We start from the raw sequence: 26749 nt of genomic DNA, 5'->3' as shown, positions 1-26749 counted from the left end.
AGTGATTGAAAGATTGGCGTCTCAAAACGTGGGAGGTGACTTAATGTTACAAATGGAACATTAAAAATTATATTTAAAGAAAATGGCACATTTATAGGCCGGTTTATTACACCGGTAACGCCGCTAAAGAATTAAAAAGAAAAAATACGCTGAGCACGATGGAAACTGCCACCAACTTGTTTCGAAGGTGACGTTCCTATCTTTTCAAAGATTTCAAAAATGGCGTCCAGAGAAATCTGGCGGATCTTTATCAACGGACAGAATGCATAAAGCTGAACGAACACCATACACCCTTGCACAGGAACAAGGCAGACTCTCTCGAGTCAATGGTAGGAGGCGCAAGCTTCTATGCAATCTACTTTGTGAGTGACTGCGCAGAAATGCGTTGTCCTACACGTAGGACGCTAACATAAAGTAAAAAGGGGACGAGGGAGCCTCAAGGAGGTTGCCAACGTTTCGACAATAGAATTTGTCTTGCCCAGACGAAGAGCAGTCCTGTTGTTCAAAGTTGGCAAGCTGTGCCGAGGCTTTCGTCTCCTTTGCTGACTTTCTGTTCGCAAGAAACCCATCTACCTGCCGTTTTTCTGCCGTCTAGCACATTCGGCATATATGAGTTAAATGAAAAGAAAATTTAGTTATTTGGGTTCACGTGGGAATTGAACACTAGGACCATCGGACTAAGAGACGGACACGCTACATATAGCCCACAAAAGCACTTTGGTTCGAGCTGAATAAAGGTGGACCTAGTGAATACTTTGTAATCTTTAACTTGGTGAAGTGCCTTAGAGATATGTACTCATGCATACCAGAGCAAGTATGCGTATGCATGAGTATGCTAATCTGGAATTAGGTAATTGTAACGAGATCATGTTCTCGTGTTCGTCTCCTAAGTTTTTGTTGTGATGATGGCGAAATCAGTCTGGTTAACGTTAAAGTATTCCAGGGGGTGAGAATCCGTCTGGAGGCGTCCATCCCGACAGTGATGCCCCTCACATTTTTATATGTGAAAAACTGTGCTGCTTTCCGGTTTATCTCTTGTTTTATTTTGTTTCCTGCAGGGAGCAGGTATAAACTTATGCGTGTAATAAAGCTTGCGGTGTCTTTTTTCTTCGGTTTTGTTTTCGTTTGTCATGTTGTTCTACAACAGATCAATACCAACCCACCGAGATTCCTGACCTTTTAAGTTACACTGCCTCGGCAACAGCGTAAAACCGACCTGGTATATGTTCGCCTCACTCATTGAAACATCGCGTCATTTTCTCTATATAAAACTTTTAAAAACAAATAAAAAGAAACATCCTTCTTGCATGCGCTAATTGGCATTGTTCTGAACAAATGCAGCATTTTTAATGGTACATTGGCCTATAGCCTTTCATTTAATCAAGGAAATACATTATGGTCAAATCTAATATACGACAATTACGCAGCCATAGTTACCAGGCAATAAAACTTCGGTTGGGCCTAGTTGGTACATGTTGTTGCGAAGGTGTAGGTTGCGCAAACACGGGACGAACCACAAAGAAAAGACACAGAGACACACACAGGCGAAGGCAAGCCGCCCGCTAGACACACGTATGTCGACAAACGGTCTTCAGCATCAAGCTCAGTTAGCATTCTTGAACCAAACAAGCCTATACGATTTCCTAAAATTTATGCCAAAGGGCAAATTATTCCAACAAAAAATACATCAAACATGCTCGCAACGACATGGTTCTGTTGCAAAAGCTGTGCACTTGCTAGCCGCCATTTTTTTAATACATTGATTCCCCCGAGCTGTGCGACTCAGCTGGAGCCCCTTATTTGTGATAAGCTAATCAGAACTCTGTACTGCTCGCTTCTGGTTCCTCAAGCTCTCGAGGCCTTTCTTTATGAGTGCGCGACATACAAAAGGACGGCACACTAAAGGGAGAATTATCTTTCCTTTTTTATCTCCAGTGCTATAAGAAGAAAAGTATTCTCAATACATCCCGGGCTCATACCGGTGGCGTCCTCTTGAAAGCCTTGTTAACAAAGAGCAGGACTGCTTTGAGTACGGGTCGTTGAGTTCTTTACTTCCTCATCGAGAATGATCAAAGGCTCAAGCTATAATTAGGTAAAGAGCTAACATATGCCATGACTGCCATGCTGAAATCTCGTACTCAACATGAAAAATAAGTTTGTTTTCATCTTAATTTTGGTGTAGAGAGACGTGCCCTTGAACGCAAATAAAATGAAAAGTCTGTTAATTAGTTATAGAACATGGGCGAGCTACTTCCGTAATGAGCCAGTGAAGCAAGCTGTAGCGCGGAAGAAGAGCAAGCAGGCTACACGTAAATCTCTGCTTGATAAGGTTAACGAATGGGATTGAGGAGCTCGTTATGAACTGCATACGAAGGAAGCCAACTGCGACCGAAACGAAGGCTTTCTTCATACTTGAGACGATGAAGAATAGCCGCTGTGTATTTATTTAAATACATGAACGAAAGAGCCCTCAGCTTAATGTGGGCCACGGATGCAAACTTTGTAGAAGAATGACATATGTCGTGACTACCGTGGCTCAAAATGCTCAGAGGGAATTTTATTAATGCGGAAGCATTACAAGTCTCAATACGAGAAAACCCGGCGGCTTGTGTGTGTGTACTCGCCGATGCTACAGAAAATCCCAGCAGTGGCAAGGAAAATAGGGGGACGTCAAGCGGCCGTATGACGCACATAGCAAGTCGAGCGCGGCCACTTCAGACCTCCCTATGTATATTAATCGTCTGTATATACACGCCACTGGCCAAACTCTATATGGCGCCAGTTTTCCCGACACTCGTACCAAAACTGTCACGCAACTGTTTGTTGTACAGCGTTCAGGGTGGTGTCATACAATTTCTTGTTCCATACAGCAAGTCAACTTCGAGGCTAGCCCAAGACCTGGATTCCAACTGACAACATATGCACCTTCAGTTGTATGGCTTCCCAGATTTTCCTATCAAAACTGTCGCGCAACCGTCCATCGTAGAGCGTTCCGGGTGGCGTTATTGCGCGCGCGCGCGTGTGTGTGCGTGTGCCCGTGTGTGTGCGTGTGCGTGCGCGCGTGCGTGCGTGCGTGTGTGTGTGCGCGTGCGTGCGTGCGTGTGTGTGGGTGCGCGCGCTGCGTGTGTTCGTTATAATATAGATGCGCCCAGGGACAGTAATGCTTTCTTATCCCCACATGAAAACATTTTTAATCACTAGGAACATTAAAACCTGTAATAATTTGGGATCCAGTTATCACAACGTATAATGTTCTGTGTTAGAACCCAACATGATATTACCTATCAATTACCAGCAACGCATTGGGTGGTAATAATTTTGTAATGCTCCCATTGCTATATATGCTCGATTTGCCTAGATCAGCGAACCTTTACTCATTTATTTAGGCATCCTCATCTATCATTACATACCGTTTTATACCCTGAGGCAATCAACATCACATTACAAAAAATAGCAACCGGTGTGGAGGTTTACTAATATTATTCTGTTGTTAACATTAACGGTAGTAGTAGTACAATTAGTCTTTACTGACATGCCGCAAACTGTACCTATATTCTGCATGTTTATTGAAGCGAGACAGCTACGATGTAATTTTTCACTTTTACTTGTCTTTTCTCTTTTTCTTTTGGTCATTATTGAGATGAAAAAAACTGTCGTCCATGTTTAAAAGTGCTTCCTAAAGATGGCAGATATCTTACTTGCGCAGAATGCAGAAACGGCTATCATCATGGCAAATCATCATCAGGCGTTGCTGATAAGAAATTTATAGCAATGGCAGAAGCAAAACTGCAAGGTTTCTTATCGTTTCAGACGGAAGGAAGCACCGTTGTCCCCGCACAGTCTCAATCTGTTATTACTGCAGGCAGCACTTCTGTAGCCTAAGAGCTAACTGCTCTGCAACGGCAGCTGGAAAGCATTACCAACACAGTTGGCCTGTTACTCTTACAGGGAAAGGTGGACGCACTTCTAGCTCTAAAAGAGAAGACGGACGAGGTCCAGAGCTTGAACCAAAGGGTTACAGGCCTCCAGGACTCAGTGCAGCTCATTTCATCAGCTCACGACTCTCTGGCTTTCGCTCAGAACATGACACAGGATGCTGAAAATAATAAAACAAGAGTTGAAAGGAAAGTTTCCACACTGACGGTAATGGTGTCAAAGATGTGTGAACAGTCTACCCAGCTTTGGGCTAAACTGTACAATGCAGAGCAATAAGGCAGGCTTTCAAACTTAGAAATGCACGGTCTTTCTGTCCCCAATGGCGGGAACTTCACAGCTCGAATCGATGACTTGGCTACAAAAATGGTGCTGAACCCTGAGCTTGGCGCATGATAGCTTTAGTCCCTTATGTACCATTAAACCCAACACAACGCACAACACAAAAATGGAGCGGCGCGACTTTCACGGAGATATAGTTGCGGTATATCGCCTTCCGGCGAAAAACGATAAGACGCCACCTGCTCTTTTTCGTTTTGCGTCCCCATCCGTTCGTGATACATGGCTTCTGGATGGCTCAAAGCAAGCTTCATTCGCTTTCGAGAGGAAAGATGATCCCCTCTCTGTTGTCCTTCAGCGAGAACTTAACACAGGGGAACAAGGAGTCGTTTTGGATGACTCGTACCAAGGCGAAACAAGAGAATAGAAACATGTGTGGATGAATAGAAATATGTGCGGACAACGAATGGAAAGATTTTTGTCAGAAAGGAATATGTTAGTTCCTTAGTTAAGGTGGTAACCAAATAAGATATCTGGAAGCTGACCTAGCATGTCTACAAGGTTTCGTTCTATTCCCAATTGTACCGCTGTTGGCTTGGTGCTTAAAAAACCACGTCTTTTTCTGCTATCAAAATTAACAGATGCAGTATTAAGAATTAGTGGGACTACTTTTAGTCTCTATATGAGACATTAGGCAGCTATTCGAGGTTTTGGTTCTGACGGAAATAATTATTTCAGACAACGCAACATATTAGTTTCGTCTTGCAGGCTATATGAAATTTTACATGACGAGATCTATAAGAAGGGGTGGTGGCATAGCGGTCTTTATGAATTCGCGATAATAACCCGTGCCCTCACAGTTAAAATTTAGACACCGGAGTCAGTTTCACCTGATCTTGAGCTGTCTCGAAGGATCATAATACTAATTGCTGTTTACAGGCCACCATCCGAACATGCTCCGTCCTTCTGAGAAGAATGAAAACAAAATTTGTGGTAGTTACTATATTCGAGGAAATTATGTCTAATAGGGACTTTATTATCGACACTTTATACCTGTACAAAGCTTTGACAAACAATTGCTTAAACATATTAGCTCGATATGGAGTGGAATCCGCAGTCCATAAAGCAACCAGAGAAGAGCTTTATGAGTGTCAACTTCGTGTTAATTACTAAAAACTGGTCGATCAATAGTGTTTGGCAGTGACATGTATTGAGCTCGCTATACAACGTTTCCAACCGGTCTAAAACGTTAGAGGTCGCTGCGGAAACCGCAATGGAGTAATGCGAAACCATTGACGCCTCCTCGTCGCCTCTAGTGGCTCCTATTTGCTTCTAGTTGCCTGATTCACCTCAATGTATCATTAAATCAGATTATACCCACATTTAACTGCCTTAATTTAAAATTAATTTGCTTCAATTCACAATTCATGCGCCTTCATTCTTCTCCATTTACTCTCGACATTTCTATAATTGTTAAGCGTTGTTTAGAATTAAATTAACTTCGCCCCCCCCCCCCCCCCCCGCCTTCGCCTAAGTATTCATTCGGGCATTCAAATTTGGCGCCGCATTGGCTCCGCCCACACATCCGTCACGTGGGGGCGTCACGCGGTGCGACACTTCCGGCAATTCAAATTTAGTGCCACTCGCGCCCCAACCACGCCCACTTTTGGTGGTTTTTCTGGCTCTAATTAGCTAATGATCCGATTGGCACCAAATTTTTTGCCTGGAATCCTCACATCGCCCCTATTCGATAATAATCACTTTTTAGACGATATATATTTAAGTTTCCCGCATCTGGTGCCGACAAGTTATTTGCGGACACAATCCCGCCGACAGAGCCTAGTAAAGCTTTCGCATTAATAATTGTTAGGAAAAAAATCACCCCGGGCTAGGATTGAATGATTAGCTCCACAACATGATTTAAAATATTCGGACTGTATTACTCGCCGAAGTTCGGCCTATAAGAATTTCATTGAAATATTTTCAGATGTTCCTAACAAGTGCAAAAAAACAGTTTATCTGAAAAAACGACGAGCCAAAGTGCACTGCGTGAAACGTAATGCATTAAGCCATAAAAGACCACACAGGAACTTTGAAAGAAATAAAGGGAATCACCGAGCAACCGGCTGGTAAAACATTTGTTGCGAAACGCGAGAAATAAAGTCATGGCAGTGAAACAAGCTTCTAGAGAACCTTAAAACACTCAATTTTCAGCTTCTTGGAATAAAACAAAGAAAACGTGGACGATGGTAAACGAGTTCCGCGGTTACCTGTAATGCAGTTACAACGATAAATTTAAAAGGGGATTCGGCAAAATGTCGCCTACAGCTGCCAACAGAGTGAATGACTCCTTTTAATGAGCCTCAAAAATATTAGTCATGAGCGACATCACAGCTGACTCAGCCGTCTCGCTGCCACTTGATAAGGTAAGCTTAGAGCGCATATTACGGCAGTGTCAGAAATTAGGACCGCCCCGCTGCTGGGCTGTGCCATACAAGCCATGTAGAGCCTTCGCAAGCTCGACAAGATGTCATATACAGGGTCTGTTCTGAAAGTAGTAGGACTGATTTTTTTTAATAAAATTTATTCAAGAGAATAGTACAAACGATTAGAATTTTTCAAAGTTACACCCTTCCGCACCTACACGCTACAGCCAATGAGTTTTACAGTTTTCGTACGCCTCCAGGAACGCCTGGACCGGAATGCTGTTTAGCTCCCTCGTCACGGCTTGTTTAACCGCCGTTACCGATCCGGGATGTTTCCCCTTGAGCGTCGATTTTATTGTCGGGAATAGAAAAAAGTCTAGCGGGGCTAAGTCGGGGCTGTAGGGGGCTGAGGCAGCGTTGCCGCCTATTCCTGGGCAAAAAATCGGGGTCCTCATTCACATGATGAAGATCCCTGCAGATCGCTTTCCGGTTGGCCTTTTGCTCCTCTGACAACACTCCCGGCACCAACTTCGCGCACACTTTCCTCATGGCTATGTTTTCTGTCACGATCCCAAAAACTTGGGTTTGAGGAATGCTCAAGTTATCAGCAATCATTCTGATATTCATCCTACAATCACTGTTCAATAAATGTTTCACTCGCTACACATTTTCGTTGGTCGTGCTGTTCGAAGGGCATTCCGAGCGGTCGTCGTCTTCCACTCTTTCCTGACCTTCTCGGAACAGCTTGTGCCACTCAAAAAACACCTGATCTACCCATGCCAGTTTCACCGTAGGCCTCCTTAATCATGTTGTTAGTCTCTTTGCCCGTTTTACTAAGATTTACGCAAAATCTGACCGCGTATCGCTCATCCAGTGAACGCTCTATGATTCTGCGTGACGAGACGTTTCGACAGGGGTTCACAGTACAAGCCATCTGCTCCCTTCAACAGCCGAGAGTCGACTGCTGATTTTCCCCAGCATTCCCAATATCCCCCTTCAACGATCCTGCACGCGCAGACCGCCTCTCGTCCGCTCGTTCGCCCAGGAAAAAACCAGTCCTACTACTTTCAGAACAGACCCTGTATATTCAGGGAAGAGTAATAAACATTCAATAATAATAATAATAATGATAATAATAATAATAATAATAATAATAATAATAATAATAATAATAATAATAATAATAATAATAATAATAATAATATCTTTTATTGCACATAGTAAATACAGAATAAAGAAACGGGCCTGTCAAAGCCTCTAGTGGCTTGAGGGACTAGGCCCGGCAAAGTCGGCAGGCGGACGTGCAATACAAACATGAAATATGAGCATAATATTAACACAACATATCAAAACAATAACACGAAATGAGTAGTGACCAAGGTGTAACAGTTCAGGTAAGTGACATCAACAAGAGATAAAAATAAACTGCAAGAGCCAAGGTTAACACAATAGTAATTTAACACTTCGTGCCTGATCATGAAAATTAAGACAAATAATAACCGTGTTACAGTGACTGAACCATGATTTTTAATGCTTTTTTTGATGTTGCGGAAAGCACCTCCTCTGGCAAATCATTAAAAATTTGGGGAACATAAACACAGCGCCTGGCTTCTCCATACCTTGTTGAGGAGCGCGGTACCTTAAAACGAATGGTACTACGTAGGCTTCGGGAAGCTACATGATGCACTTTGAAATTGCTGTCCCAGAAATGCCGTACCACTACAGTCTGTAGAAAGAGCGTTCGAAAGGATGGAAGACCAAGGGCTGTGAAAATGTTATCGGATACAGAAAAGGGGGCGTTATATGCTATATTTGTCAGTATGTTTCGTAATACAGTGTCAACTCTGTTTTGCCATCTGGCTGAGCAAAAAGTAAAAATAGTAATTCCATATCGGAGAATGCTGTACACCAGAGCATGCGCAACATTTTTTTTTTGATGCGAAAAGGAACAATTGATTTTATATGGAAAACAACCAGGCTGCGCTCCTTAGCTTATCGCAGACGTGTGATAGCTGGCTGTGCCAAGACATATCACTGTCGAAGAAGACTCCCAAGTATTTTACCGAATTCACATAGGTGAGCGGCACGCACCGACAGGGAAAACAGTTGTGAATATGTAGAAAAACCGGCGCATCTATAGCTGGTAGTTTTAATGGGGATCTGAAGCAAACGAGTTTTGTTTTTACCGGGTGAACTTCCAAACAGTTATTAGTGAACCAAGTTATTGTTTTGTGTATGTTATTCTAGAGATTAGTAATGGCCGTGTTGTAAGAAAAGTGTTTGGAAAGCAGAACAGTGTCGTCGGCGTATTGAAATATTAGACCTTTGGAAATTACTTCGGATAAGTCATTAACAAACAGATTGAACAGAAGGGGTGATAATATGGAGCCCTGCGGAACTCCGGCCTGCAATGGAAGTTTGCTACTTACATTTGTCATCCCGTCTAACACAACAACCTGTGATCGACCGGAAAGATAATGCTTGAGCACATCGTAAAACGGACCTCTGAAACCCATGGAGTGCAGTTTTTCTAATAAAATGCCGTGATGAACTGTTTCAAAAGCTTTTGAAATGTCTAAAAATAAAGCAACACTGAACAAATTTTGATCGAAAGCTGAGAAAAGTTCATCTGAGAATTCTTCCAGAAGAGCTACAGTACCACGACCGGGAATGAAACCAAACTGACGGGTTGACAAAATAGGAAATTTTTCAACAAAGGATGACATGGATCTCAAAAGAAATTTTTCGATTATGTGGGAAAGTATAGGCAAGATCGAGATGGGTCGATAGTTTTTCATGTCGCCTTTCTGTTCTCCTTTAAACAACGGCTTAACTACAGCAGTTTTAAGTTCATCTGGAAAACACGCAGTGTGTAGAAAACCGTTCAGCATGTAGATCAGGACATCAGACAATGCCTCGAAATTCCTTTGGAGCAAATCTGCTGACAAGCCGTCAATACCAGGAGGTTTATTTCCCTTGAAGCTAAAGATTATATCATGTAGGTCTTGTTTCGTAATGCTGGCTAGAAAAGCGGACGCAGAGTTTGATTCTTTCAATGTGCATTGGTATGCCCGACTGGAAGATGCTTTCTCTGAGGACAGCGCAAAAAAACGATTAAAGCTATCAGCGACTTCGATGCAATCTCCCGGAAAGAAAGAAAGCGGGGAGGTATTTGCGGAATTTTTGCCACGAAGATGGTTCATCAGTGACCACGTTTTAGCAGCATTCCTTGACGACTGGCGAAATTTTTGAAAAAAGTACTGGCGCTTCGTGGACCTTAGTACAGCGACCACCCTGTTTCTTGCGGCTTTATACTACAGTCGTAAGGCTTGATTTTTTGGTACACGTTTGCATCGTCTCCAAAGTGTGTCTCTGTATGAAATGGCATAATAATAATAATAATAATAATAATAATAATAATAATAATAATAATAATAATAATAATAATAATAATAATAATAATAATAATAATAATAATAATAATAATAATAATAATAATAATAATAATAATAATAATAATTTATTTTGTCACCGTCAGTAGCACCACAGGCGAGACAGGCCGGTTTAAGCCTTTAGATGGCTTGTAGGACCGTGCCTAAAAAAAATACATAGTGACTGAAAGCGTGAAAATGCGTATATAGACGAAGAAAAAACCAAAAAAATAAAGATAAAAAAGAGTAGACTAAAATTAGTGAGTCTTTACAAAGCAAAACTGAAAGGAGCATAAAGGCGTAAAATCAGACAAAGCTTTTCTCAAGATAGTAATACCATATCTTAACACACTGTACGCCAAAGCATTTACAATTGTTTCTTTCTTACAGATAAAGGCACAAAACTTTTGATTTTAAACAACAACCACGCCAGTGACCTCAATTTAGAGCACACATTAGCTAAGTGGTGATGCCAGGTTAAGCTACTGTCAAAAGAAACTCCTAGATACCTAACACATTCCACATAATCAATAGGTGAACATTTACAAGAAATACAGTTCGAAGTATGCAAGTAAATAGGAATGTTAATAGCAGTTGTCTTTAGTGGGGAACGAAAACAGACAAGCTGTGTTTTTTGGACGTTGACAAGAATTCCATTCTCCGCAAACCAGCGCATAGCATTGTAAATGTAATTTTGCAACAAACCAGAGGCCATTTTGTAGGATAGATGCTTTGCCAGTAACGCTGTGTCATCAGCATATTGGAACATCAAACATTTAGACGCACAAGCTCGATTGCCCATTCAGAGTCACTGTGTCAGAAACAGTTTCATGGCAGAAAGCGATTTCACAATTTCTGCAAGAAAAGCTAAAAACCATCCCTATTGATGATCCTTTCCAGATTAAGAGCTCGATAGAAGTCATAAGGTTTCTGGAAGGCCAGGATAGCAAGAACATGCAAGCATGTTCTATAGATATTAAGGATTTGTATTACTTTCTTCCGCAGAAGGAGTTACTTTCAAACCTTGAAAATAGCATTGACAAATTTGGCTCCGTAGCTTTCCAGAATGCAGTTGGGGTTAGTGTCAAGTCGTTTTTACAAATGCTCACTTTCTACCTTGGATCCACTTATGTAACTTGGAATAACGAAATATATTTGCAAAAACAAGGTGTATGAATAGGTTCCTGCTTGGCACCCATCCTCAGTGACATTTTTTAGGCCATCTTGACAACATGTTGATGTGTCACCTGGCAGAGTTCAACGCCGTAAAAGTGTTCAGATATGTAGATGATTATTTAAGTCTTTATGATGATAGCAATGATTCTTTTCAGGCAGATGTAACGCAAGCATTGTTAGTCTTTCAGAGATTGTTCGAACCACTCGAGTTAACGCATGAGCTGCCGACTAACGACACAATCCGGTTCCTAGATTTAAGTATCACATGTATAAGAGAACATATCTGCTGGACAAACGATCCACGAGGCAAAAAAAAGTGACCACCCGTTCAACTCGGCACATTCCGAACTAGTAAAACGTTCCATTATTAACCTGTGTTTGACAAATGCTTTGCAAAAATCCTGTCCGCATACCATGGAGCGCAGTTTTTATCAACAGACTGCGAGGTTGAAAGAAAGTGGTTATCCGGAGCAGATCATCATCTCGGTGGCTGAACGAATCCACTGGGAAGTGAAAAGTAAAAGCAAGGGAAGTGTGAAAGCCTCGGCTGAGAGTGAAAAGAAACGAAACCTGGTTGTAGTAGCCTATCTGCACAGCATCTCCCACAATTTGAAACGGATAGGCAAAAAAGTGAATTTGAGAGTACTCTTTTCAGCCCCGGAAAAGCGGTCAAAGCTTTGCAAGCTTACTCAGACGTGTGGTACACCACGTGTGCAGTGCTCTAAAAAACACCAGACTTCGTTTGTACCTTGTACTAAAGGTGTTGTGCATCAGATTCCGTTAAGCTGCGAGAAAGTTTATATAGGACAAACGGGCCGATGCCTTAACGACCGACTCCGAGAACATAAAAAATAATTATGACAATCTGCGCAAAAGAAACATACGAGAAGGAAATTTCGCTGTGCACTGCAGCGAATTGAATAAGTACATACCACAGTTCCAGGAAACTACGAAGCAGCGATCAGACCACGAGGGAGATTATCGAGGCAAAAGACATCGAACAGAAAGGGGACATTTGCGTCAGCGCTGCGTCCATAGGGCTCCTGGATAAAGAACTTCGATTCTTGCAGGCCGCAGGCACGCACCCGTAAAGTTGGACACTCTTTAACGGGTGGGATAATATGGGTTTTATGCTGTTTTAGTTAACGTGTTTTTATGCCGTTTCAGTCCTGTTTTTTGTCATTTTAATTTATTTTACTTTTTTGACAACGGAAGCCCATATACAGCTTCACCCTGCTTTTGAATTTTGGTATCAAAACATTTTTTGACAGGGTTTTCCTTTGGTTGTTTCTTCACTATTGTTGATCATGACTCCCTTTAGATGGCTTTAAGCGGCACGTGTCTTAAGAAAAAAGGTGGGCGTTGCACAAATCTAACCAGTTTCATTTGATTGACCTTTCATGTCTTCTCAGGATTCCTCAGTGTTTTCAATCACGTTCTTTATCAGGGTTTATCTAGAGTATCAGTGATTTTGGAGGGCACATGTAGTAAGGCGTTTTGACATCTTCTGAGTCAATGTTAAAAATTCTTTGTATAAAAGTTGCTTACTTTTTCAATAAAGCTCAGTTGAACGTCAGCACTGTGTTTCGTTCCCTTTTCTGTCCGTCCTTGTGTCGTGTGCGCTGCTAACACCTACAGTACAAATTATCAATCCATACAAAACAAAACTGAAAGGAGCATAAAGGCTTGAAATCTGACGAGGCGAAGAAGATTGCACTAAACCTAAAACTTCATTAATTCTTCCATAATTCTCAGCTTGCCTCTAGAAATAGCTGTAAAGGTTTCATCCGTAGTATGCTAAAAGTAACCGGAGCATAATCGCAAAGCATGGCCACACCATACCTCGTGTTTGAAAGAGGAACAATGTAACGGTTATATTTCCTAAGATTTCTCGACGGGGTATACTGCTGTTTAAATTCATTGGACCAATAATGCTTAAGGATAACTGTATCAATGAGCAAGGATTTGAAGTTTGGATGCCCTAGTCCACGGAAGATATTTTCAGCTGACAAAATGGGTATGTTATAAGCGACGTTTTGAAGCGAAAAGCTTCACTACAAGGGTCGGAGCCGAGCTTCGCGTATGCCGTATGCGTATGCCGCGACCGAGTGATGTCACCCGCAGCGCAGCTGCTGCTTAAAAAGAAACTGCGTCGAGTCCGGGAACCGCACCAGGGCCTTCGGCGTTTCAAGTGGAGACGCTAGCACTCCGCCACGAATTTTTTTTTGCTTTATTGACTCCGCCACGAATGTTCAAAGCCTGAGCACGAATAGAAGCGTATCTAGTGAATGCATGGGTTTCATCAATAAAATAAAAGGAATAAAAAAAATAAAATAAGTAAAGAAAACAAAAAGCGATAAAAACAAGAAATAAAGAAATAAAAATTGAATGAAAAAAGGAACAATAAATAAAAAAACAATATTGATAAAAGAAACAAAAATAAAAATTAAATAAAAATGAAAAGTGAAATGCAATAAAAGATGTGAAAAGACACAGAAAATGAAAAAGAAAATATGAAAATAAAAATAAAAAATAAAAAACAAAGAAATAAAGGAGCAGTAATAAAAATAAAATTAAAAAATAAAATTATGAAAAATAAGAAATTAATAACAAGTAAACAGTGCGCCAGAAAACGCTTTCGCCTTGCAGCACTTTAAAGAGCCAAAGTGCCCCCCGAATTTTAGCCGCGTCGATTTCCGTCACCTCCTCTGTGGACGGCCGAACGCCTCCACCGTTATCGTGGTGCTCCCAGTGCATTATGCGCAAACCGCGACAGCCATGACGTCAAACCAAGCATAACAGAAGCTTTTCGCTTGTATATCCAGGCTTAACCAGAGCTAAGCCACTCTGCCTAAGTTTTAAAGAAATATTCTTTAAAATGCTGTTAACCCTGCAAATCCAACGATCCGAGCTGAAGGCAGAAAGAGTAATGTCATATTTTAACGCAGTGTACGCCAAAACATGTATAATCGTTTTTTTTTTTACAGATAAAGGCACAAAACTTTTGGTATTAAACAATTAACAACCAAGCCACTGACCTCATTTCAGAACACACTATAGATAAGTAGTGATGCCAGGTTAAGCTACTGTCAATAGACACTCCTAGATACCCAACACATTCCACATAATCAATAGGTCAACATTTACACGAACTTGAGTTTGAAATATGTAAGTAAATAGGAATGTTAATAACAGTCGTCTTTAGTGGAGAACGAAAACAGACAAGCTGTGTTTTTTGGCCGCTGACAGCAATTCCATTGACAGCAAACCAGCGCAAGGCATCGTAAACGTCGTTTTGCAACAAACCAAAGGCCGTTTTGTAGGATAGATCCTTTGCCAGTAAGGCTGTGTCATCAGCATATTGGAACATCAAACATTTGGAAATGACCAAAGGGAAGTCAATGACAAAAATAATAAACAACGATGTTAACAAAATTGACCTCTGAAGAACACCCGCATTCAGCGGCAACTTACAACTAAAAATGCTGTTATCATCGGTAGCGACCACTTGATAACGATTGGTGAGGTAGTTTTCGAGAACGCGGTAAAAAAACCCACGGAAACGTGCCGAATACAGCTTGCTTAACAAGATTTCATGGTTCAGGCAGTCAAATGCTTTTGCTGCATTTAAGAAGAGCGCACATGTGAAAAATTTCTGATAAAACGCTGAAAAGAATTCATCCGAGAATTCCTCGAGAAGGGCAACAGTACCACGCCCAGAGACAAAGCCAAACTGACGATCATTCAGGACCGAAAATTTGTTAAGAAAAGAATACATAGTGCAAAAAATAATTTTTATTTTGAATTAAAAAAAAACCCTTTGAAAAATTTTTCAATATTTTTTTAAATAAAATAAAAAATAATAAAGAAGAGTAAAATTAAAAATAAGATAAAAATAAATTTTATTTTAAAGAAATAAACAAAATAAATTGTAATATAAGAAAACAATCGTGTTAAAATAAATTTAAAATACATTTTAAAAAAATTTTTCCATCGCACTTGACATGATATCTCGTGAGACTGACACTCCACAAACTCCACCTGCCTCTTTGCCACCAGATCCACTTCTGACACATCTAACATCTTCAGCCTCCCTCAGTCAGCATACACGTGCTCTCATTCCCCCGTGTACCTACCCCCTTCCCCGCAACCTATCACGAGTGGAGGAGATCTCTCTGAGGCGGCTGCGTGTCAATGTGGCCCTTACGCCTGCAGTTCGCAACCAGTGGCGAAATGAGCAGATTCCTGCGCCGCAAAAATGCCCTCACTGCGAGGCACCCGCTTCCGACACCAATGTCCACCACCTACTGTGGACATGTCCCGGAACTTCACTGGTGCGCGCTCGAGTTCTTCAAGAGGGAGTACTGTCTGCAAACAATGACTCTAGTTTGAACGTGTGGGTAACGAAAAACATTTACGCCCGAAGCTTATGTGACTTTTTACACGCAACCGGGCTTCATGCATTTCTGTAACTTATTCTACCGTTCGTGACTAACACCACGTTTTATGCCGCGCGGCACACTCAGCGTCACAAATAAATGAAAATAAATTTTTCCAAAAAATGAGTAAATAAAAATAAATTTAAAATAAATTTTGAATAAATAAATTTAAAATAAATTTTTAATAAATAAATTTTTCCATGTCTTGGGCAATCACAGGTAAGAGGGAAATCGGCCGGTAATTTTCAATCTTATCTTTATGTCCTAATTTTTGCAGGGGTGAAACAACTGCAGTTTTCAGGCGTTCCAGAATTTCGTCACCCTCCAAAAAAGCATTCAGTATAAAAAGGAGAATATCTCAGCGCATTAAAGTTCCTGCGAAGAATGTGTAACGGTATTCCATCATATCCAGTAGGCTTGTTAGGGCGAAAACTGAAAAGAATTCCTGCCAGTTCACATTTCAAGATCATTTATTGACAACGCGGAAAAGACATTTGCGTTGACAAGAATCAATTACCGTATTAGAGGTTCCAGACGCGTTCGGTAAAGCAAGACGGCATGTAACGAAGTAATTGTCGGCCAACCTTTGTAAAATCGTACATGACCGAAATGAGCAATCAGGAGCTCTTACCGCTATGTGACCTAGGCATGACTGCACTAGTCTGTTATTAACTAACTACACCCTAGTAGGAGCTTCAATTGCCTTGTCTAGACCATAAGCAGCGAACTACGATATGTAATCACAAACACATACTTTCGCAGGCCGTAAAATGTTGATATTCAGGTCACCAGTCAAGTAGAATATGTCCACGGCACTGGAAAACAGCAGTTTCATCAAGCTCAATAAGAAACCGTCAAACGCTGGAGGAGGGCGGTCGATAAAAAGATAAGAGATGCACAGAACATGACTTTTTATAGACTCTGAGCATTAGAGCCTCAGCATGCTCAAAAATACATCAACCGGAGGAACAGCAGCGTTGTCATTCCCAAAAACAGCAATACCGCCACCACGATGTCCGTTTCGTGTAATAGAATGTGCCGAAAACCTCTGAGAAATGAGTGTACCAAGGCAAGCCTGAGAAACATTGATTACAGTTACTACGTCATCATAGCCAGCTGCATGCAGATTCAGCTAAAAACATAAACTCATCCCAATATTTACGCAAGCTTCAAATGCTAATACTCAAAGCTGTAAAATAATGATCCGAGTTGTATCCAAATAAATTTTTAAATGAAATAAAATCGAGTAGTTCGTAGAACGAAACGGGCACAGTGGTTAAGCATTATTTTCCAGATCTGCTTTTCTACGGATTTGAACAAGTTCAAGTTTATTTCCTTTTAACAAGAAAACAAGATACGCGGTTCCGTTTCTATCCCAAAGATTTTCCCTCCACTCACCCAACAAAACTGATAACCCTCCGCCTTTGCCTTCGTCCTTGCTTTCCAAAAGAGGTCACGGTTAGCCTTATTCATGTTATCATTGAAAAAGACCTTTAGAAAGGATTCATCTTCGCGGAGTTGCCTCAGCTTACCCCGATTGTCAAACCATTTTTGCTTCCAGTCTGCTGAAGTGAAGCACACGAGGACCACTGGTGTACGATAAATTTTGGCCTTCAAGCGATGGGGAGCTGCGATCTCCTCAGATGAAAACGCAGCCATTTCCAGTTCATATGCCTATGTCGTGAGTGTCTGTGTTAAGTTTTCGCTGCTGATCTCTGGCAAACGGTGAATCTAAAGATTCATTCTTCTGCTGTATTGTTCTATTTCATTTTGACTGACCTCTAGATGTTGTGATATAGATGTCTGAGTAAACAGGGTTGCTTTCAAAGCTTCCAGTTCACTATCTTGTGCCAGTTGAAGTTGTTCACACTCCTGCTGCTGTTTCACAATAGAATCCGGCTTCTCGGATAGAAACGACACCGATCTTTCCAGCTCCCGAACTGATTTAGAGACCGTCGTTAAGTCTTCCTTCATCAGTAGGAGAGAGCCAACTTCCTTATGAAGAATCGGCAGCGATTCCAGACTCTTCCTGATTTCTCTTCAACTTTCTCCTGACTGTAAAAATTTAGCTATGGTGCAATCTGGTGGGTCATATTCAATGGCTGCTATATCGGAGGGTAGGCGTTTCCACTCGACGGAGGTCCAGGGGAGGTAAGTTCATCCAACAATGGGCATGCTGATCCACCGTTTTCATCAGCAGACTCAGGACCGCTATTGAGTCTCTTTTCGTTAGTGCAGCAAGTTTCGCATACCCATACTTCTCTCTTGGCTCGACCCATGATAGTAAACGTGTTAGCGGCTATTCAGAGCACGACTGTCTAAGATGATACGAAAATGGGCAGTCCGCACATGACATGAATTTTCCATCGGCAAGAAGAGCGTTTTGACAAGCAATGCAATTATCATGATTAGCCATTGTGGACCGAAAAAAACAAGAACCTCTAAAAAAAACTAAAGAAAAAATAAGACAACTAGAGCAGAAATATTCCAACAAAACTAACAGCAGTCCGGGATGCTGTTCATTTAAGGAAGTCCTGCTATAACAAACACAACCATCGTCGATCACCGGAAGAATGGCAAAAGATTCGGCCACCGAGCGCGACCGACCTTGAAACCGCCAGAATGTGTTGACGCCTCGCAGAAGGCGCCGAGTGAGACTACTATGACGAGCAGAGGGGCGAGGAAGGCACTATTCCATTGCGCGGCCGACAGCGGCACAGCACGCACGCGCAGCAGCGTTAACTGTGTTAGTCTCGAAGAAATAAATCGGCTGGTGCGCTCATCGCACGAAAAGATGTGGCAGTTCAAATAATTATTATGATTAATATGATAATATTTATTTATAATAATAATATTATTAATCTTTATAGCCACTTTGTATACAGTACAAATGTGGTTCAGGCCCTTCAAATTGAACAAGAGGCTTGCCGGAATGGGCCCAGTAGAGAAAGCAAAGCGACAAAATGGCAATCAATAGAAACACTAATCGCTACAGAGAACACTAAAGCTAAATTATTACAAAATTCACCAATAGACCTCCAAAATAAGGAATATGCAAAAAGGAAACGGAACAAAACCGAATCACGTGCATCTTCGTGATAAACAAAGAAGGATTGCGGTCAACATCGAGCTTTCAAGTGTACCGTCAGGTTCCGCATAGAGGTCACTTCAAAAAGTTCATCACGCAATTCATTAAAGATTCCGGCACATAAGCGCAGCGTCTTGATCTTCCATACCGCGCTAAACTCCGCAGGACAAAACAATGAGCCTACTTCCGCAGCTTTCTACTCGTAACATTCAGCACTAAAAAGTTGGAATTCCAAACATGGCGACGAACGACTAACAGCGAAATGATGGAAGACAGAGCTTCTTTTTCGTCTGGCAGTTCAGTACATTTCCGGGAATGCCAAAGGCCAAAGCTATTAGTGGCTTGTTGGGCAAAATCCGGCAGCAGGCGGCAAATCTCTTATTTACATATAGAGCTAAATCACTTGAAGTTCAAAATGTAAAAGGAAAAGAAAAAAATGCATCAAGGAGACAGAATAAAGTCACTTTAAAGCAGGGAACGAGCAAGTTGTTCGCTTGTGGTTGCTCACAAAAACCGAAAAAAAAGAGACGGTAAAGAAAGCGTTGTAAGAAAACATCTGGAACGTTTCCCCCCTTTTCCCCACATTTTGTTCACATCAATACCCCGAGACAGTGTATTTTTAGAAGGCTTTCTTTCCTGCTCTGTTATTCTTAGAAAATCTTATCTTTTTAGGCAGTCTATTAAACATTGCGGGGAGATAAAAGCAGCGTTGGCTTTCTCCGTATTTAGTTCTGGTAATGGGTACTTCATAGATGGAGGCAGTATGGAGGTTATGAGCAGATGATCATGCAACTCTGAATTCATCAGTCCACATATGTCTGATGACGGCATACTAAACGAACACATTGTTAAATTTAAGGAAGCCAAAGCTAAGAAACAAATATTTCTTAAGCAAAGAGGTGTTACGCGCTACACCCACTGAGAGTGCTACCAAGCTGTGCCACTATCTTATCCATGTCCAACGTGCTTGGACAAAAATTTTGAATATTGGAATATTGTAAGACACTGTTACGAAAATCTTGAAGGTCCATGCTTCCAATCTGTAGCAAAATCTTTCTTTTAAAGTTTTTCCGTCGCTCGCATCGTGCAGTTAGGACTGCCGTAGAAAAGGAACGGGGAACCAGTGTGACGATACCAAAAACGTTAATAGAAAAAAATATGTAAGCCCGCCGATGAGAGATCTGCAGATACATTGAATCTTATAGTGAAATCTTACATTATGCGAAAAATTAGCATTCATAAACTTTTTCCTGGTGAAAAAGGCTTTTGTCCACAATTGTTGGGAAAGCGTGCACTTTATTCAAAATAAAGAGTGGACTGGCGGCAACTGCCGAAAAACTGCAAGATACTTTATCGGTACCATACTCCCCGACACTCCCACTATGCTCAACGTGTGGGGCGACCAAAACTGCCCTCATACACTACCTGTCGGAATGGCCCCAACCCATGGGTGTACCCCCCGACACCTAACCATCTCCGTCCTCATGGGATGTCACCTTAAGAGTTGCTGAGTGATCTTGCCAGACATGGCTAGTGAACAGAGTTCTTCGTGAAGCCCAGGATTGTGCACTCTTAGACAAGAAGCAGCGCACCCTATAAGACCTTTTATTTTTAGCTTCACAATAAAGTTGTTACCACCACCACCGAGCTCGTGAACGAATTAGATTACAATGGCGATACGCCACGGTGTGCGCTCGTGAAGCCGAAGGCGCAGGACTAAGAAGACGAGCCAAGTATACGAAGGCGCTACAACGTTGAGTGGGGATCTTCTCTGGCTCTTAAAAGAGAGCGTACGTCCACCGTGAAACATATCGAGAAACAGCGCTAGTAACCTATTGCACTCAAATCCCATTACCTTTATAGATTGCGATTATAAATACTCGTTCATTAAGGCCGCCAGGCCAAAGCTGTTCAGCTCAAGTAACTGTAGAACCCCACACACATCTTACCTACGTACCGGGCACTGTGTCCTACTTCACTCACGGACACTTTTGTGGGGATTTTATATTTTATGGGGGGGGGGGGGGTCATGGGATGGACTGCGGTGTGGGTACATTGATTATCGCACGATTAATCATAGACAACCACGTGCACCATAGCGATAATTAACGTTGAAAATCTGAAAATCGTAAATTATTGACTGAACGATCCGTAAATTTATTTAGAGTTAGTTCGCTGTCGTTTCCGATGAAAAGGTCTAAACTGTACAAAGTTTTTGCAACGAGAGCTGCCTGGGCGTTTTTGCACTCTGTTGCTTTGTTAAGCCTCGGCGGCGTGGTTAAGAAATTTTTTTATTTACAAGCCTCCTTGTATTGAACTACATCTTCGAGTTGTACAAGTCACCCTGCCTAAGAGTCGTCTTCAGCATCTAAGAATCTTCAGCGTCTGAGATTGCACTGCGCGGAATTTTTAGGCCGCCTATAGCTCTAGGAGAAACACTGTTATCGCTTTGCGATTGCTTTGCTGCGAGATGACGAATAGGCTCTGTACAGTTTGTTTTACGCGTATTTGGCTGCTGTACGCGCGATAAACTAACGGACACCCTGAGGCACTGCGAATAGGTTGATGGGGCTGAACGCGGAAAACGGAAAGGGGGCGCACAGACAGCCGCCACACCAACCCCACTCCCGCCACGACACGTTGAGCCAGAGAAAGCCGACACTACCGACGGGTCGCTAAACATCCGTACTGCCTCGGCAGGTACGATGGACTCACGATACAGCCTCTGGAAGTCTTCTGAATCATGACCTCATGTCGCCCAATTGAAAAAAAAAACCGCTTCGATCGTTTTTGTAGCGAAAGCTACACTAGGCTAGCAGAAGCCCATTACGCGTTGCGTGGCACACGCCAGTACTGCTCATGAGCCGTTACCATGGCAACTTCACTTCACTTCACTTTATTACCTTAAAGGCCCCCAGGATTGGGGGTATTACATAAGGGGTGGGTTACATTGAAAAATCAGATTAAATAAACAAAGAAAAAACGTAAGATACAAATATTATTCGCTGTTAAAGGTAGCAGTTAAACAGTTCGCAAATGTTGATGGGCACGTGATTGCGGCGATGTCGTGTGGAAGGCTGTTCCAGTCCTTGGCGGAGCGTGGAAAGAATGACGATGCAAATGTAGTTGTACGCGTACATGGCCGGGCTACTTGAAGGGGATGACCAATGCGGAGGGAAATGCGTGCCGGCAGATTGATGTAGGGAGGACGACGAAGTGAGCTGAAATAAAATTTGTGAAACAAGCACATACTAGTAATACGACGCCTACAAGCCAAGGATGTTAATCCTGCCTCTGCTTTTAGTGCTGATATGCTGACATTATATGAATAGCACGAATGTATGAATCTTGTGGCTCGATTTTGTACTGATTCTAGGGAATTTATTAGATAATTTTGGTTAGGGCTCCAAATAGCAGAGGCGTATTCTAATTTAGAACGGACAAGTGATTTGTAGGCAAGCAATTTTAGGTTTTGTGGCGCATGACGTAGATGTCGTTTTAAGAATCCAAGGCTTCTGTTAGCGGATGATATGATTTTAGCGACATGCGCGTTCCAGGTTAGATCATTGGACAATGTTACTCCGAGGTATTTGTAAGTCTGAGCTAATTCTACCGTGACATGCGAGATTTTATAGGAGAAGAGGACAGGATTACGTTTTCGGTGAAATGACACGACTTTACATTTATTGGGGTTTAGTTCCATGAGCCAGTTGTTACACCAGTCCTGTATGCTGATTAAGTCATTCTGGAGGGCGAACTGATCAGAGGCGTTGTTGATAGTGCGATAGATGACACAGTCATCGGCAAAAATACGGACGTTACAAGAGACATGCGTTGGAAGGTCATTAATGTATATTAAAAATAATAGCGGACCAAGGACTGATCCTTGCGGGACACCTGATGTTACCGGAACAGAGCTAGAGGCTTGATTATTAACGTTAACGAACTGGGTGCGGTTAGCCAGGAATTCGCTTATCCACTGTAATATGTTAGGATGAAGGTTTAACCAGGACAGTTTTAGTAGTAAGCGTTTGTGGGGTACTTTGTCAAATGCTTTCGCGAAGTCCAGGAATATTGCGTCAGTTTGTAGGTTACAGTCGAGGTTCACATGCAGGTCATGGATGAAAATAGCCAACTGTGTATCGCACGATAGGTTCTTACGGAAACCGTGTTGAGCAGGATGAAAAAAATTTATAGAGTCAAGAAAGTTCATTATATGAGTATAAATGACATGTTCCATGATTTTGCATGGCACACTTGTTAAAGAGATGGGACGGTAATTAAGGGGTGATTCTTTGTTACCTGATTTGAAGACCGGAACAACCTTCCCCACCTTCCAATCACTGGGTATGTTACCTGTGGAAAGTGATTGTGCAAACAGTTTTGACAGATACGCTGCGGAAGCATGGCAAGTATTTTTTAGGAACTTGGGGGTGATATCATCAGCACCTGCAGAAGATGACATCTTGATATTTTCAATGATAGATATAATGCCGTGCACAGAAAAGATGATTGGAGGCATATGCGAACTCAGGTTGTCAGTTACGGTACAAAGTGGCATATCAGTTTCGTGTGTGAAAACGGATGAAAAAGCGGCGTTAAAAATATTAGCACATTCAATGCCACTGGTCATCTCACCAAGCGGGTTAGCAAGTGTGATGACCGGCGCCTGTTCGGGGTTTAATACTTTCCAGAATTTCCTTGGGTTATTTGTTAGAATCTTGGGGAGGTCAGTTTGGAAAAATGTTCGTTTGGCATCATGGATAGACTGCAGGTATGTTGACTCGGCTTCGTAATATTTCTTCCATGCGCATGCACTCGGGTTACGTTTAGCTGCACGGAAAAATCTCTTCTTTTTGTTTTCAAGTGTTTTCAAATGCTTTGTGAACCATGGTTTGTTGGGATTGGCACGAAATGTGATGGTGGGAATAAACTTCGCTGTAAGTTCTATAATTTTAGTTTTAAAGATAAGCCAGTTTTCCTCAATTGATCGATCATCGAAACTTGTATCAAAGTTTGGAAAGAACGCTATTAAATGATTATTGATTTCTTCGTAATTCGCTCTGTCATAAAGGCGAATCGTTTTAGGGAATGTTAAGCGCGATTGGGGGATGAAGGTGAAAGTAGCGTGTAAAACTTTGTGGTCACTAATTCCGCGGAGAGAAGTAAGTGATGATAAACCTTCCGGGTGGTTAGTTAGAATGAGGCCCAGGATATTGGAAGATTCATGTGTTACGCGTGTGGGTTCAGTTACTAACTGGGTAAGATTGAAATTCAAACAAACGTCGACAAAGTTCGTCATTTCAGTATTGCCTGTTGGTGTTGGGTTCAGCCAGTCAATGGATGGGTAATTAAAATCACCGAAAAGAAGAATGCGCGCGTTGGGATATTTGCTAGTTATTTGATTTAGACTATCGCTTAACTTTGAGGAAAAGATTGGACTACTGGAGGGGGGCCGGTAACAGACGCCTAGTATGACGATTTGTGGTACGGAACGGCAGATTATCCAAAGTATTTCAAGCTCTGATTGGATGTTAATGACAGAACAAGGCAACAGCTGGTTAGTGGCAATAAGAACACCTCCTCCTCGTGAACCTTTGCGGTCCTTTCGGAAAACGTTAAAATTTGGTAAATCAGCTAAAACTTCCGGATCGGTGACGTCGTCTGTTAGCCACGTTTCTGTTAGTACAAGTATATTGCTGGAAGATGATGAAACAAGATTACAAATGTGTTCACGCTTGGGAAGGAAACTACGTATGTTGGTAAAGATAACAGAAAAAGGAAGATTTGGACGTTTACCGCGAGGGCTGTTACAAGGAAGATTAGTAGTGGCGCGACGATAAGACTTATGCTATGAGATTTCGTGTACAGACTGTGATGACTCGTCGAATGCATAGCGTTTAGAACCGATGCACAAAGTTTTGTAGCGCAAGGAAAATTTACTGGTAGTAGCTTTGGCAAACTTTACGAGGTGCCTTCGAGCTTCTCGGACAGGGCGTGAAAAGTCCTCCCCTATGCTGTAATCGGTGCCTTTTAACTTATGGCCATTTGAAAGAATCATCTCCTTGGTTTTAAAAAATGTAAATTTCACTATTATGGGTCGAATGCGCTCAGGAGAATGACGCCCGAGACGATGAGCCCTTTCAATTTCTTTAGGGTCAATGGATAGATCTAACTGATCATGGCAGAGGCGGAGGACTGTTTCTTCAGATTCCGAGTATGTTTCAGATGTATTCTCATCTTTAATGTTGTAAAAGAAAAAATTGTTGCGTCGCGAGCGATTTTCGGCGTCATCCAAACGGGCTTCTATACCTCTGATTTCTTTGGCTGTTTGGGTAGTGTTAGCACAGATCGTATCCATGTCGGTGCGTAGGGTTACAACATCTTGATAATGAATTTCTAGGGCGGATAACCTGTTACTAAGATCAGAAATAGCTTGTACCGTAGTTGTAAGTTGATTTCTAAGACCTTGGACCTCGACTATTAATTGTGACTGACCATCAGACAGTTTCTTCAGTTCCTCTAGAACCTTTTCGGGGCCTGGGTTTGATTCAACATCGCCAGCCAAGAGCAACAGGGCACGCACGACATCAGCACATTCAAGAGCAATGGAAAGGCAGCTTTGTGGGCTCGGTAGCTGCAGGAGGCAGTAATTGCTCGATTTTTTCGTGAAAAGAGAGTATTGTTTACTGACCTGCGTGGCGAAAACGAGCGGATTTGATGACTGCATCGTGGCACAGCCACCGAGCCCACAGGGCGCCGAGCGCGGGTGATGCGGTTTTATAGTCGCCGTAGCTGCTGCTGTCGATGACCTTGGGTGAGTCCGGGGACAGTCGAGGTGGTCGAGGAATAGCAGCGGTGGCGTTGCCGGACAGGTTGAAGCCGCAGGCTGCTGTGCAGACAGGCCGGCGGGAGATTCGAAGCGAAGGGATTCGATGGTACAGGTGGCATGCGAAGGGGCGGGAACCAGGGACAGGAATAGCATCTGGGTGATGAGCGGTGCAAAAACCTGCGTGGCGAAAACGAGCGGATTTGATGACTGCATCGTGGCACAGCCACCGAGCCCACAGGGCGCCGAGCGCGGGTGATGCGGTTTTATAGTCGCCGTAGCTGCTGCTGTCGATGACCTTGGGTGAGTCCGGGGAGAGTCGAGGTGGTCGAGGAATAGCAGCGGTGGTGTTGCCGGACAGGTTGAAGCCGCAGGCTGCTGTGCAGACAGGCCGGCGGGAGATTCGAAGCGAAGGGATTCGATGGTACAGGTGGCATGCGAAGGGGCGGGAACCAGGGACAGGAATACCATCTGGGTGATGAGCGGTGCAAAAACCTGCGTGGCGAAAACGAGCGGATTTGATGACTGCATCGTGGCACAGCCACCGAGCCCACCAAGGCGCTGCTCGGGCTGTCAATCATAAGGAAAGAAAAGAAAACTGGGGTCTACCTTCTAGGTCGGAATCGAATCCGGGTCGCCGGCGTACGAGACGGGGACGCTGCCACTCTGCCACACTTCGAAGTTTAAGCTGACTAAAGATGCGTCTAGGAGCGCACAGTTCTTACAAACACATCTTCGAGATATGTACTAAAGCCTACAAGAGTAATTATGAGCATGTTAGTTACAGATGTCGCAATCAAGCGAGTACCAAATTTTCTCGGTTTCCGGTGAAGTTCCTCCGTGTTTGACGTGTAGTAGTAGGACCGTCATTCGGCACTCACTGAAGAGCCCTCTTGCAATGCACGACGCTGGCCCAGCTGATGGCGCAGGTGGCGAACCGCGCACAGCTTCCGCGCCGCGTGAAAACGAGGCGAGAAAGACTAAGCGGGCGGCCGAGACGCCCAAAGAACGAGAGGAACGTCTCGCGAAGATCCGCCGCCAAGCTGCTGAACGACAACGACGGCGAGTCGCTGCCGAAATGTCAGTAGACGAAACCGCTTTCATTACGTATATCCTGGCCTAAGTGAGCTAAGCCACTGCCAATTTTT

The 26749-nt window shown here is 42.7% G+C and overlaps 1 protein-coding gene across 1 annotated transcript; it reads right to left on the bottom strand.

Moving 5' to 3' along the window:
• Positions 1-24623: 24623 nt before the first annotated feature.
• LOC149344301 (uncharacterized) lies at positions 24624-25817 on the bottom strand. Its single transcript, XM_089542591.1, has one exon. It carries the CDS (start codon positions 25815-25817, stop codon positions 24624-24626), a length of 1194 nt encoding a protein of 397 aa, XP_089398717.1.
• Between the last annotated feature and the right edge of the window lie 932 nt (positions 25818-26749).

This window comes from Amblyomma mixtum, chromosome 5 (genome assembly GCF_055824585.1).
Source record: "Amblyomma mixtum isolate Tamu chromosome 5, ASM5582458v1, whole genome shotgun sequence".
Lineage (NCBI taxonomy): Eukaryota > Metazoa > Arthropoda > Arachnida > Ixodida > Ixodidae > Amblyomma > Amblyomma mixtum.
Note: the sequence above shows the minus strand (reverse complement) of the source record. Positions and strands in the feature narration are given on the sequence as shown.